The sequence below is a fragment of the Pseudorca crassidens genome, chromosome 3 (genome assembly GCF_039906515.1).
Source record: "Pseudorca crassidens isolate mPseCra1 chromosome 3, mPseCra1.hap1, whole genome shotgun sequence".
In the NCBI taxonomy this organism is placed as follows: Eukaryota; Metazoa; Chordata; class Mammalia; order Artiodactyla; family Delphinidae; genus Pseudorca; species Pseudorca crassidens.
Window position 1 is genome coordinate 113,325,518 of NC_090298.1, and position 13,404 is coordinate 113,338,921.

At 54.0% G+C, this 13,404-nt stretch overlaps 1 protein-coding gene across 1 annotated transcript in view; it reads left to right on the forward strand.

The window, feature by feature from the left end:
* The window catches only part of TGFBI (transforming growth factor beta induced), a 32,455-nt gene extending 19,992 nt beyond the window's left edge, over positions 1-12,463 (forward strand). Inside the window, exons 8-17 of the mRNA XM_067731815.1 lie at positions 1,611-1,823; positions 2,658-2,795; positions 3,361-3,506; positions 4,097-4,233; positions 5,074-5,204; positions 7,584-7,708; positions 9,154-9,256; positions 9,841-9,920; positions 11,313-11,337; positions 11,812-12,463. Of these exons, the coding sequence (XP_067587916.1) occupies positions 1,611-1,823; positions 2,658-2,795; positions 3,361-3,506; positions 4,097-4,233; positions 5,074-5,204; positions 7,584-7,708; positions 9,154-9,256; positions 9,841-9,920; positions 11,313-11,337; positions 11,812-11,852 (1,139 nt within the window). The 3' untranslated portion in view covers positions 11,853-12,463. The remainder of the gene's footprint in view (positions 1-1,610; positions 1,824-2,657; positions 2,796-3,360; positions 3,507-4,096; positions 4,234-5,073; positions 5,205-7,583; positions 7,709-9,153; positions 9,257-9,840; positions 9,921-11,312; positions 11,338-11,811) is intronic.
* Positions 12,464-13,404: the final 941 nt, after the last annotated feature.

Below are 13,404 nucleotides of genomic sequence, written 5' to 3' on the forward strand. Positions count from 1 at the left end.
AACAGGCTTAAAAACGGGTCACTGGGGATCTGATGCGCTGAGCGTAGTACTCAGAGATACTCCCAAGGTCACGGGGATGAGAGCAGAGGTGGGCACCCGCAGCCTGAGGGTCCTGAAGGCTTCCGAGGAGATGAGACTTGGGTGCCTCTCAGCATTTTAGCTGTTTAGTTAGAACCGTTTTCCCCCTAAAACATGTTTTGTACGGAGCACATTTTTATCTTTGTAGCTATCAGAACACCTTATTATAAAGTGAAAAAAACACCCCAAGTGTATCCCTTTTGCACATCTGCCTTTTCCCACTTTAAGCTGTTTTCTCAAAGCGAGGGAGCTGTGTGTGGGGCTGCCACTGCAGGCCGGAGGGCGGGCGGCCACGGTCCACCTGACAGCCTCCTGGTTGCTAGCGGGTCAGCAGATGGACGAGAAGTGCCCGTTCACAGACTGGCTTCCAGCCCTGGCCTGGCTCACCCTCCGAGGGGCCCTGGCAGGTCACCCACCTCCCCACCCCCGGCCTTCAGCTTCCTTCCCTGAGAAACTAAATCCCCAAGGCCTCATTCCCACCGCGGTCTTGCCGTCCTTTGTCTTCCCCACCGGCTGAATCGGGTCAGCACTGGCCTTCAAGGCCCTCAGCACTTCTGCAGGGCCTCAGAGCTTCCTCCTGCCTGTGACAGTGCGGTTTTGGTTCCCACACTCAGGACACATTGGAACTCGCCTCCGTGGTGAGCACGCAAGACAAAGGGCCCCAGGGACCCTGGTGAGCGACAGTCCCGGAACGGCTCTGCCTGGCTGGGGCTGGGGCATGTCCCCTCCACTGCTCCTGCAGCCTCAGCACCCCCAGCCCCTGCCCTGTCCCTAAAGCAGCACTTGGGCAAGTAATTAAACGATTCTATTTATGATTTACGGGTGGGGTGAATGGGGCTGCAGAGACCATGTCTTACTGATCACCATCCCCAACCTCTAACAGGCTCTGACGACTAAGTAGACCCTTGGGGTAAAATGAACAAAAACAAATAAAATGTATAAATAATTCAGAACTTTCATTTGCTACAGTTTTCATCTTTTTCTACCACACTTTACATTTTCATAAAGGTCGTAGATAAAAAAAAAAAAATCCCAAGGTAAACTCATTTGAGTTTTCCCCCTATCTGGGAAGTTCAGATACAAATAAGAGAATTCACCCTGAAGTTCAGGTACTGAGAAGCTAATCACGAGCATTTGCTGGGCGTTTACTCTGTTGTCAGCCGCTGTGCTGGGTGCGCACATTCAGAGTTTCATGTCCTCCTTACATCAGCCCTAGGAGATGAATGCTGTGCTTATCTCCACTTGACTGATGAGGAAGTTGAGACTCAAAGAGGCTCAGTGACTCGCCCAGGGTCCCCCAGCTGCCAAGTGGCCGAGCTGGGATTCAAACTCAGGTAGACTGCACGGAGCCCAACTAGTTTTAGAGGCTAGGAGGAGGAGAGAAAGAGGAGGATCCAGGCCACGTGGTACCCCAGGCTCGTCTGCTTATTGGCCTCGGAGAGAATGGAATCCTAGCCAGGGCAGGCGGCGAACTGGCGCCTCAGGTCAGCCTGGCTGGCACTGACTTGACCTGTGTCCTGTTCGGCCCCCAGACCTGCTAAACAACCACATCCTGAAGTCGGCCATGTGTGCCGAAGCCATCGTGGCGGGGCTGTCCTTGGAGACCCTGGAGGGCACCACGCTGGAGGTGGGCTGCAGCGGGGACATGCTCACCATCGACGGGAAGCCCATCATCTCCAACAAAGACGTCGTGGCCACCAACGGTGTGATCCACTTCATCGACGAGCTGCTCATTCCAGACTCAGGTGATCCAGGCCTCGGGGGCCTTGGGCCTGCCAGGTCTCCTGTCCCCTGTGCCGTCCACGGTGGCGCGGCTGGGGGAATTTGGGGATCTTGGGAGCCGCTTCCCTGTCTGCACCCAGCTCACAGCCTTCCAGGAGGGACAGCCTGGGCACCTGGCAGGTTGCAGTCAGATTTTGGAGAGCTGCAGGCTTGGGAGTCCAGGCGTTACCTTGTGGGCAGGGGAGAGCCATTGGAGGTGTCTGGGGAGGGAGTGACTCAATCACGGAAGCCTTTCGGAAGATCTGCCCGCGCTGGTTGGGCACAGAGGGCATCTACTGACTTCAGAGCATTTGCCTTCTCAGTCATGCGCAAGGATCCCAGGGGCACTGACCCAGGGAAAAAGGACTGAATGGACTTTGGCTTGGGTCCCCTTCAGCATCCTTGCCCCATCCTGGATTTCCAGGCAGTTCTACTGCTAACGAGTGAGGGAATTTCACAGGAAAAAACAAACCCAGAAGAACACTTTCTGTGGGTGTGGTCACTGGCATTGTCAGCTCTTCAGAAGCCATGACACAGACAAATGCTTTCTTCCTCCCCAGCATTGGACAGGACCCTGACCAAGGGCTGGGACAGAGGCCCTCTGCCCAACTGAGCCTCACCTCACTTCCCCAACCGGTGAGGTTTTCTGGGTGACCATTCCCCTGATGACACAAACCCGCTGTGCCCCAGCAGTGTTTAGAGGGGTTGTTGACTCAAGAGATGACATTCCTGCTGATGTATGTCATGCTCTGGGATGGACGAATGATAAATGAAAACAGTACTTCTAACTTTTGAACCCACGTTCTCCTTCCTTATAGCCAAGACGCTATTTGAGTTGGCTGCGGAGTCTGATGTTTCCACAGCCGTTGACCTTTTCAGACAAGCTGGCCTTGGCACTCATCTCTCTGGAACTGAGCGATTGACTCTCCTGGCCCCCATGAATTCTGTCTTCAAAGGTATCGTGGGGAAGGCATCCCTGTGCGTTTGTCTCTGGGGACAGCTGCCCCACCGCTGTCACCTCCACGGCACCCTCCCCAATTTACAGCTCCCCGTGGACCATTCGTGCTTCCACCCAGCTCAGCCAGAAGCAGATGTGACTTCACCAGAAAGTGAAGAGGCTCTGCGATTTCATTTGGTAGAGCAGAGGATGCACGTGGCAGTCTTGTCCTCAGAATTCAAGAGTGTGCATCTGTTGGGAGAGCAAAGCACTCCCTTGTCTTTTTATTTGCGGGATCAGTTGCCAATGTGATAGGCAGGACGTCAGAGTGAGGATACAGCTGAGCCATGGCCATGGGGAAGGCAGAGAAGGGCCAAGTTGTGTCCGTGCCTACCCCTCCCTCTTAGGGCAAAATTCCAAACACCCTTGATTATCTAGACATTTTTTTTTTTTAGTTCTCAGAAGATGCCAGATGTTAAGGAATATTGGCAGCCTTGCTTGATTTCTCAATTTCTGTTTCCAAATGGAAGGAGGGACGGGCTTTCTGCTGCATTGTCTGGACCTGACCACACCTTCTCTTGCAGATGGAACCCCTCCAATTGATGCCCGATTGAAGAATTTGCTTCTGAACCACATGATTAAAGATCAGCTGGCCTCCAAGTATCTGTACCACGGACAGATCCTAGAAACTCTGGGCGGCAAAAAACTGAGAGTTTTTGTTTACCGTAATGTAAGTTCTGGGTCCTAAATTGTGCTCTTTCTTTGTCTCAGCTCCAAGAAATGCAAGCTATATTCGTGTTAAAAAAAAAAAAAGTGTTGAATAAGCAGGAGCTACACTCAGCCCTCCTTGGTCCAGAAGCTTCTCTTCCCTCTTCTCCTGTTTCTTCTCTCTCTTCAAACCCAGTAGTTACCCTGGAATATCAAATAGGAAGTACAACACAACATAGCCCTCGCTCGGGACCAGCCAGCACCATTTGGCTAAAGACAGTTGTCATTTGTTAAATAAATAAATGAAGAGACTCGATCTCTTTATTTGATCATTGTCAACGGCCCTCTCGTGTCACGTAATAATCCCATGATGGGCCCTCTCGGTACATTTATCGGGGCCTCTATAGCTCTTCTTTCTTTGAGGAACGCCAGTTTTATTTTCTTCTTTCCTGGAGGAAACACATGCTTTTATCCTAGTCTTGACGCTGCAGCCCCGTATATATTCACTGATCTCTGCGGAAGAAGCCGTCAGGGCGTGCCCTGAACAAATCGGGAGGCCCCTGCTTTGGGTTGGGGGTAACCTGGCCTCTCTCTGCCCCTCTTTTTGTACAGAGCCTGTGCATTGAGAACAGCTGCATCGCCGCCCACGACAAGAGGGGCAGGTACGGGACCCTGTTCACCATGGACCGGGTGCTGACCCCCCCAGTGGGCACCGTCATGGACGTGCTGAAGGGAGACAGTCGCTTCAGGTAACCGGCCCCATCCCAGGGCGGTGCTTCTGCAAGTGGCCGTGCTGGGGCAGGACGGTGGCCTCAGCTGTCTGTCGAGCTCCCCACTTCCTCGGGGCTCCAGTGAACACTGGCCGTGCGCCCGTGTGATCTCCTGAGACGGGGATTCGGAAAGGACGAGGGTCCCCTTGGAAACTTAGGTTGAGAAGAAGGGTCGCTTCTGGGAGTATGATCCTCACACCCGTGGGAACAGGGAGGGGGCTGCCCCTGTATTCCTGAAGGGCAAGGGAAACATCCTGCTCTCCTTTTAAAGTCCCAGGGAAGCTGAGCACACCTGGCTTTGCGCGTGCGGTGAGTCTCGCTCTGTCGTGTCTGCTTACTGCCCCTGAAGTTTCCTTCCTTCTCAGGCTCCTGGTGTCCCTTTGTTTTCTCGCCTCACTCTCTCCATTTCTGGTTTGCTCACTCACCCCTGGGTGCTGTGACATCGAGCATTTCCTGTCACTGAATTCAGCCATCTGCCCAAGAGCCTAGGAGACCACCCACCCTCTTCCCCACCCCCACTCCCCGGAATCACATCCCTCGGGCCCTGGGGCTCAGTCAGTCTCTGGGTCAGCCATGGCACTGACCTCTCCCTACCTCCTTCCGCCTCTGGCCACTGACTTCTGGCTTTTACCCGAGCTTAGCATCTACGGAGAGAAGATGCAGACCGGAATCGTTTCCCGTCTGTACGAAACCCAGCAAGGGGTGCGCATGCCAGTGCTCTGGGCTCCACCTCCCCACAGCGGTGCGGTATTTGGGCAAGTGACAACCCCCCCTCACACACACGGAGGGAGGTGACCTTTTCCGTGTATGTGTCCGCAGCATGCTGGTAGCCGCCATCCAGTCTGCAGGGCTGACCGAGACCCTCAACCGGGAAGGGGCCTACACGGTCTTCGCCCCCACCAATGAAGCCTTCCGAGCCTTGCCGCCGGGAGAACTGAACAAACTCTTGGGTAAAGAGCAGCCTAAGTACATTTTTCAACTTCTCTAAAGTAACTGTGTCGGTCAGGGTTTCAGCAGGAAACAGTTGGCACATTAGGAAGGGTTTGACTGTAAGGAATTTAATGACAAGACTATTTGCAGAGGTGTGGGCAGGGTCAAAGGAACCAGCAAAGGGTGATGGTACCCGGTGTTTACCGCTCCAGGCCTGGGGGTGCTGGGGGCAGGGGGTGGTGGGGGGAGGGCCGGTCCAGGGAGACCCTAGGAGGAGGGGCATAGCACAGTGGCTAGAGCCGCAAGCAGCTGCTGTCAGAACCATGACAGGGAGGCCACTGGGTGCCTTGGCCTCCTTCAGCGGCCACCTGGTGGCTGACCACAGGAGGGGGAGGGAGCCTGGATGATGCACTTGACGGTGGTCGGCTTCCCCGGGCAGTGAACAAGCCAGAGGAGAGTAGAAGGGAATTGAGGGTAGATGACAACCAGCCCAATCAACAAGGCATGGCTTCCCCTGCGGGCCTGTGAGAACCTGCTCGTGAAGCCATTTACCTGCATCACACGTACCTCAGGATGAAAGCTTTACCGAGAAGCTCCTCAAGGCCCTGAGCAATTATGTTGAGTATGTTTGAGAGACAATCTAGTGGTGAAGAGCTTGGGCTCCCAGATTACCCGAAAGCAGACCAAACCCTGCCTCTGGCGTTTACCAGCTGACCTCTTGCAGGTTGCTTAACCTCTCTGGGCCTCGGTTTTCCCAGTAGTAAACTGGAGGTGGTAAGAGTACCTTGCTCAGAGTGTTAATAAGGATTAAATGAGCATTGCCCACAATGCTGGGCACACGTCCCCCATCGATAATGGGATAATGGCTATGATGGTGCGGAGGTAGGATGGGCCTGCGGTGTTTACTCTGACGCGTGCCTGTGAACGACGCATCCACCCAGTGCGGAAGGGTGAGTCTGAGGAGGAGGAGGAAGGATCCTGGCTGAGCCTTGGGACCCGAATCGTCTGCACCTCCCTTCCCGCTCTGGAGTGCAGAACAAAAAGCTCGGGGAGCTGTGAACTGAATTTGTGTCCTGTTTAATTTTCCTTATTGCTAAGTGAATGCCTGTGTCTGTGGTGCTGACGTATGTTCCTGAGGAGAGGGGAGACATTCATCCTGGACATAAACTTGCCATTCTCTCTCTGTTCAGGAGGAACGGAATATTCCCTAGGTGTCCCAAGCCTGCTTGGCTTGCCTTTCATTTTCATCTGTGCGGGAGCTGAGGGAGGGCTTGGGCAAAGCTCCCGCTACACGCCCTCCCTCAGGCCTGCGGGCAGGATTAGACCCCAGCACGCCTGGGGCACGGAGCCCATCCCCTGTGTTAGAGGTGATCCAGATGTTAGAGATCTCAGAAGAAGGAGACCCCTCCCCTCCTGGGGGCTGGCTGGGCTCAGCACCTCCAGGCCATATTTCGGTGGAAGGGAAACTCTTGCCAGCTCCAAGCTGTGGACGTCTGGAAATCCCTTTGCACCTGGTGGCTCCATCCCGTGGCACTCATGTGGATTCGTCCATAACCAAGTGAACTCCCCAAAATACTTTAAAGCTTCCTCTGTTCTCAGTTTCAAGTTGCTGGAAATAGCCGTCCATAAGCCCTGGGGATACCCAGCCATTTGGCTGGTAACATGAGTATCAGGGGCAGCCCCGATGCAGAGGAGAGGGCAGCTGGCAGCCTTAAGGTTGCCTCCCACTCTTAATTTGGGGACTGCCTGTGCACCTTTATGAATAATTGGCTGCATTCCGCAGTGGGTGGAGGAGCTGATGTGGGCCGGAAGGAATGCTGAGACGTGACGAGGAGGGACGCTGTGGAGGGATCTCCCCTTCGGCCCTGACCTCATTGGCTCCATAGCTCCTCCAGACCGCAGCTGTCGACTCTTTTAAGTTCTCCCTTCAGGAAACAGCCGTCTCAAAATATGCATTTGTGGGCAGAATGTGTAAATATTTCACTACTGTGTCATAACTATTGGGAGCCACGTTGATGATGAAATGTCTCAGATGCCAGTGCTGTAAAGGCCCCTGGCTTTCCAAGCAAATATTTAGTCATGGAAACAAGAGTCATACTCACAGAAGAGTATAGATTAAATCCTTCTCAGCATCACAGAAGCGTGTACTTAACCTAGCAGCCCATCCAGTGCACAGGTAGAGTCATGGCCACGGTCATATGCCTTGTTCCCCTGACCATTACACACATGGTGGGTCGGAGGGCTGAGCACACAGTAGGTGCTCAATAAGTGCCTATTACCTGGGCAGGGGGTCTTCCCCTCGGGGGTGACTGCTTCCATCTTCTCCTTTGGGCCCTCTCTGACCACACCCGTTACCAGCCTTAGGATTAACTCTGCTTTCTTTTCCCACAAACCTGCAGGCAACGCCAAGGAGCTTGCCAACATCCTGAAATACCACGTTGGCGATGAAATCCTGGTTAGCGGAGGCATCGGGGCCCTGGTGCGGCTGAAGTCTCTCCAAGGCGACAAGTTGGAAGTCAGCTCGGTGAGTACGTTGAACAATTGAAAGGCTGGCCGTGCCCTACCGCTGGGATTTAGGGCACATCTCATCCCTGGGATGGCATTAGACACACACTCTGTGTTTAAGAAGCATCTTGAATCTCTGAGTGTATTTTGAAAGAAAAGAGAAGAAAAAAGGAAAGAAAAGAAAAAAGAAGGGGCTTCCTTGGTGGCGCAGTGGTTGAGAGTCTGCCTGCCGATGCAGGGGACACGGGTTCGTGCCCCGGTCCGGGAGGATCCCACATGCCGCAGAGCGGTTAGGCCCGTGAGCCATGGCCGCTGAGCCTGCGCGTCCGGAGCACAGAGGGAGAGGCCACAACAGTGAGAGGCCCGCGTACCACAAAAAAAAAAAAAGGAAAGGAGAAGAAAAAGAGTCTTCAGGGAAATCAAGGGAGATTGTGGTTAGACCGGAATAAGAACTTCCAGATCTTCAGGGGAATAAAACATCTGATTGGCATCTGGGAGAAGCTATTAAATCTTCCTTTCCTTAAGGAAATGATAGTTACTTACAAGTCTTGAAAGGTCAATTCCCAGTCCCCTTCCCACTCTGTCCCCCCCAAGTCCAGGGGTTCACTGAGCTGTACCATGAACCAGATCAACCCAGGAGGCTTTTTCTTCTGACACTTGTTCTGTGAACCTTCCCTTACTCTGCACATTCCACTTTGGAGCTCCCTCCGAGGGGCCCTACCTTGAAGAGAGGGAACAGATAGGCAGCCCAGCTCTGCGAAGCTGCCTGTGGCCTCCCTGGCTGTACCAGCCAAGGCCACTGACACCCCGTGGAGGGACCACCCTTGCAGCATGTGGCTGGCTCAGCTTCTGCTCCCTGCGCCTCTCTCCTGGCCTCCAGCCATCCCTGTGCTCACCAGCTTCTCCCGGGAGCACGGGAAGGCAGGCAGGGATGGCATGACTTGTTTGACTTCTGCAGGTCACCTGAGAATCTCCCAGCTCCTAGTCTGGGATGTCAGGGTCCTGTCGGTCTCAGGCTCCAGTTCCCCCTTCCCCCTTGGGTCGTTCAGGAAAGCCTGAGACAGATTTACCCTGTGAGAAACTCTGAAGCCAGGCATGGAGGAAAAGTGGAAAGAGCCCTTCACCCAGAGCTGGACGCCTGGCTTCTGTTCCCAGCTGTCCCACCTGCTCAGCTTAAAGGAGGCCATAATATCGACCTCCTCACCACGCGCTGCTGTGAGGATAAGGGAATCACACAAAAGAGCACTTTGTAAATTGCAACACGCTGGGTCCACACAAGGATGAAATTGAGTCTCCCAGACCGAGGGTCTGTAGCTGACAGGGTCTGTTCCAGTCACCAGAGTGTCCCCAGCACTTAGCACAGGGTCTGGCATCCAGAAGTGCTCAGTAAACATTTGCTGGGGTTAAGAATGGATAAGGGAAACGTGCTTGGTGTTCAACAATTGCTGTCTCTTTTTCTCCCAGAAAAACAACATGGTGAATGTCAATAAGGAACCTGTTACTGAAGTTGACATCATGGCCACCAATGGCGTGGTCCACGCCATCTCCAGTGTCCTGCAGCCTCCGGGTAAGGCCCTAAAGAACCATGTCCCCGCTCATCCTGCTGCTGGCCCTTCTCGACACACAGCCGTTGGTGCTCGATAGAAACCCTGCTGTAAGCAAAGATGAGAATGATGTGGGATGTGTGGACTGAGCATCTGTGGACGGCATTGCTGGGTCTGGTTGAAAAGTAACTTAGGAACTCTTGGTTCAAAGGCACTACACCCAGCACCTCAAGGACAGATTTCTCTTTGCTGAACTGCCCGGCTGTCCTAGCCCTGTTCGAACAGAGCCCAGTTGTTTGTTACATGTGAACGCTGTGAACGTGGGTCAGAGCACCCCTCCTGCAGCATCCCGCCCTGGGTGAGCTCTCTTCACCTCCAGCAAAGCTGCACTGGAGCCTAGCCTCTCTCCTCAACCTGTGCATTCACCTTTCTTTGAGCTCTCTCCCCACGGGCCAAATTCCACCACGAGTTATGGAAAGTTATAAAGGAAGACTTCCTCTGAGAATGTGAGCCAGAAAACCCAGCAGTGTCCCCTCAGTCCTGGTGGTTATGAATGACACGCTAATCATTTCTCTCTCATTGAAGCTGCCTTTCTTTTTATCTGCAGCCAACAGACCTCAGGAACGGGGGGACGAGCTCGCAGACTCTGCACTTGAAATCTTCAGACAGGCATCCGCGTTCTCCAGGGTAAGATGCCTGCCTACGCTGGCTCCTGCCCTGAACAGCCTTGGGTCCTGTGCTTGGGCTCCTGTCTTCCTTGGCTGTCCTCCCAGGGCTCTCCCGTAATTTCTCTCCACTCCCATGGGGCATCCTTAGCCCTGGCCCGTGTGGAGTTTGGAGAAAAGAACCCAGGCAGCCCCGGCTTCCTTTGTGGGCGACAGCCGAGGCCTTCCAAGCGAGGCCTCTGAGCCTCAGTGCATGGGGAAGCCGTAGCTGGTGAGAACGGACACAGCTCTGGAATCCAGCTGACCGAGAAGGGCACTCCATCTTGAATTTTCCTTACAGCGGACTGGCCTGCCCTGAGCCTGGGCTCCGAGTTACTCTTCTGTTTTCTGTGATGCAGCCCGCCATGGCCAGTGCTGGGGCCCTGCTGGGCAGAGGTGTGGGTGCCGGATCCAGGGCCCTGTCTGTGTGGGGCACCTCCCTTCCTTGCCTCAGCGCCACCTCCCTCTCAGAACCTCTCGGAATTTCTGTGCTTTTCCTCCCGTTCCCCAGCTTGCCCAGGGCCCGGGGGGGTCCACTCAGGCTCCCTTCAGGTCAGGTGGAGCCCCTTGGGAATACGGGTCATGTTACAGAAGGTTTGCATTCCCACAGAAGAGCCTGCTGGAGGTAGTCTTTAACCCAGAGGTATGGAGCTGGAATACGTCCCTTTACTTTTGGACATAGGGCTCTCCTTCGCGCCCCTTGAGGAGGGTTCTTGGCCCAGAGTTCCTATTCCTGAGAGCCACCCCCTGTGCGGTCCCAGCTCCGCAAGCTGCAGCGGATAGTCTGGGGGGAAGCCTGACTTCGGGGCATCCCAGGAATGTCCGCCTCAGAGTCCCTTGGTTGGGGCTAGCGCATCATCACTTGGGGCTGCCACGACTGACTGAGTGGCTCCCCGGGGCCCAGCAGTTCCACATTCCCCTTCCTCTTCCTCATTCCCACCATTTTTTTTTTTTTTAAGAAGATGTTGGGGGTAGGAGTTTATTAATTAATTAATTTATTTTTGCTGTGTCGGGTCTTCGTTTCTGTGCGAGGGCTTTCTCTAGTTGTGGCGAGCGGGGGCCACTCTTCATTGCAGTGCGCGGGCTTCTCACTATCGCAGCCTCTCTTGTTGCGGAGCACAGGCTCCAGACGCGCAGGCTCAGCAGTTGTGGCTCACGGGCCTAGTCGCTCCGTGGCATGTGGGATCCTCCCAGACCAGGGCTCGAACCCGTGTCCCCTGCATTGACAGGCAGATTCTCAACCACTGCGCCACCAGGGAAGCCCCCATCCCCACCATTTTTTCTGAGCAAGGATGGCAATGGGCAAAGCCACTGCCATGAGCAGGTGTAGCTATTACATCCACTGGACAACTTGACACCTTGTGTTTTCTTTCAGGCTACCCAGAGCTCTGTGAAACTAGGTAAGTGTGGTCTGGGTTTGAAGTCCTTGTAGACGTGTTTGGGTCTTACCCCCAAGCAGGCCCAAACCTGCCATCTGCTGTCTATAGCTAAGAACATCATGGTGCAATAAAACATGGCTTTTGGGGTCAGACACAGAACACCTAGTTTCCTTCTACCTAAGATGGAGATAATAAGAGTGCCAACCTTTTTAGGGTTGATACGAGTTTTTAGGTTTGAGAACCTGGGAATATTGCACAGGGGCTTGGCAGGAGCCCATGATGAGGTCGTGGCCCCAAGCTGGTAGACGTAGAAAATCCCGGTTCAGAACATTGCTGAGTAAGATACGAAGTTTCACAAGCCAGAAAGCACCTGCTCTGTGCAGGAGAGGATGGCAGAAGAAGGCTGCTTGGCCCTCGTGCTCGTGATTCTGACAGTATCCTAGACAGACATGGGAAGCCTGCCCCTTTTTCACCTTTCACATCTCTCTCTTTCAGCCCCTGTCTACCAGCGGTTATTAGAGAGGATGAAGCATTAGTGCGAAGGACCGCAGGAGGAATGCATTTCAGCAGCTCCCCACCAGTTTCTCTCAGTTTGCCAAAGAGACTGAATGTCTTAGAAACCAAATATCACACTTCAATGTACCTGGGCCATAATGTACACCGTAATGAGATCTGAGCCTTGGGAGGGTGGGGGGAGGAGGGAGAGAGAGAGACTTTAATTTTTGCCCCCTAAACGACACTGTTAGCCCCATTGCATGCAGAGACCTGGATGTCACTGCCTGACATTCAGTTCCAGGAAGGACCTGTCCCAAATGTGGAACTTCCTGCCTATGCTACTTACTCTGGAAAAGGGAGCCAAAGTTTCTGAAGCTCACAAAACATGAATCAAGCAATCCAGCATCATGGGGGTGTCGTGGCACTGTTTCTGTAGAGCTCTTTCACAGTTGGAGAAGTAGAAATGGCATCCTTATAAGCTATGAGTTGAACTGCTCTGTCAAACATTTCTTGCACCCACATGTGGCTTGGACCCTTCTGTGTGACCTGTCCAGGTAGAAAAGAGAGGGTAGGTAGAGTACCCAGAGCTCAGGCTTCCCCCGGTTGTGGTAGAGACATGGTGTGTCTGTAATAATAAAACCAAAGAAACATATGCCGCTGTGGATGGGAACTGTGTGCTGGCTTGGGTATTTCACAGGGTTGGGTTTCTATTTCTTGGGGCTGTGACGTGCCTTCCACGGAAATTCCACCAGAAGCAGCTAGGCGGGAAGCCCTGAGGGATGGTCTAGGGACGACCATAGCATCAGCTTCATAGGTCAGTCGCGAGGATGAAGGGACATGATTCTTGTAAAGCACTCGGCACAGCATTAAGTATCCTTATTCTTATCACGCTGTCTGGAGCTGCTCAGGATCAGTGTAGCTGAGAGCCTTTTTTTAGTGTCTTTCCCACAGGCAGCCCCCTTTCCTGGAGACTGGGACGCCCCGCCTTCCCCCACATCACTGCCAAGGCTGACTGAGAACTCATTTCACTTAGGGGACCAAATACCCAAAGATGGTGCTGCCGGGAATAGAGCAGTGGCGCGGCAGACAGCCCCTCCCTGGTGTGGCTTCCGGTCTGGGGAAAGACAGCCGTTAACACGGCATCCAATACGATCGTTCATCCATCCATTCCTCAGATGTGAGTGTTAGGCCTTGGGGAGCAGACATGGCCCTGTTCTCATGGGGGAGAGACTCATTCGTCAGCTAATGGCAGTGCTGCCTGCCCAGACACGTGGAGTCGGAAGGACAGCACCGTGGTTCTGTGACAGGAAGGAATCTGAGCATGTGGGGGCCGGAGAAAGGGACACCCAGGAGCTCCTGGATGTGGGAGGAGGTAAGAGGAGTTGAGGGAGCTGACCTGGAGGGGTGGAGGTCAGGCTGCGGGGGGCTCGGGAGACGTCCCAAGAGGTGAGGTTTAGCCTTCTGCACGCTCCCGCCACTTTCCCACCACTCTGCCTGGCTCCCCGCCCCCAGGGGCTCGTACAGGCTTGGGCTGCCTGGGATGCCCTGCTCCCCCTAGAGGTGCTGCTCTTTGAGCACCCAGTATTGTACACA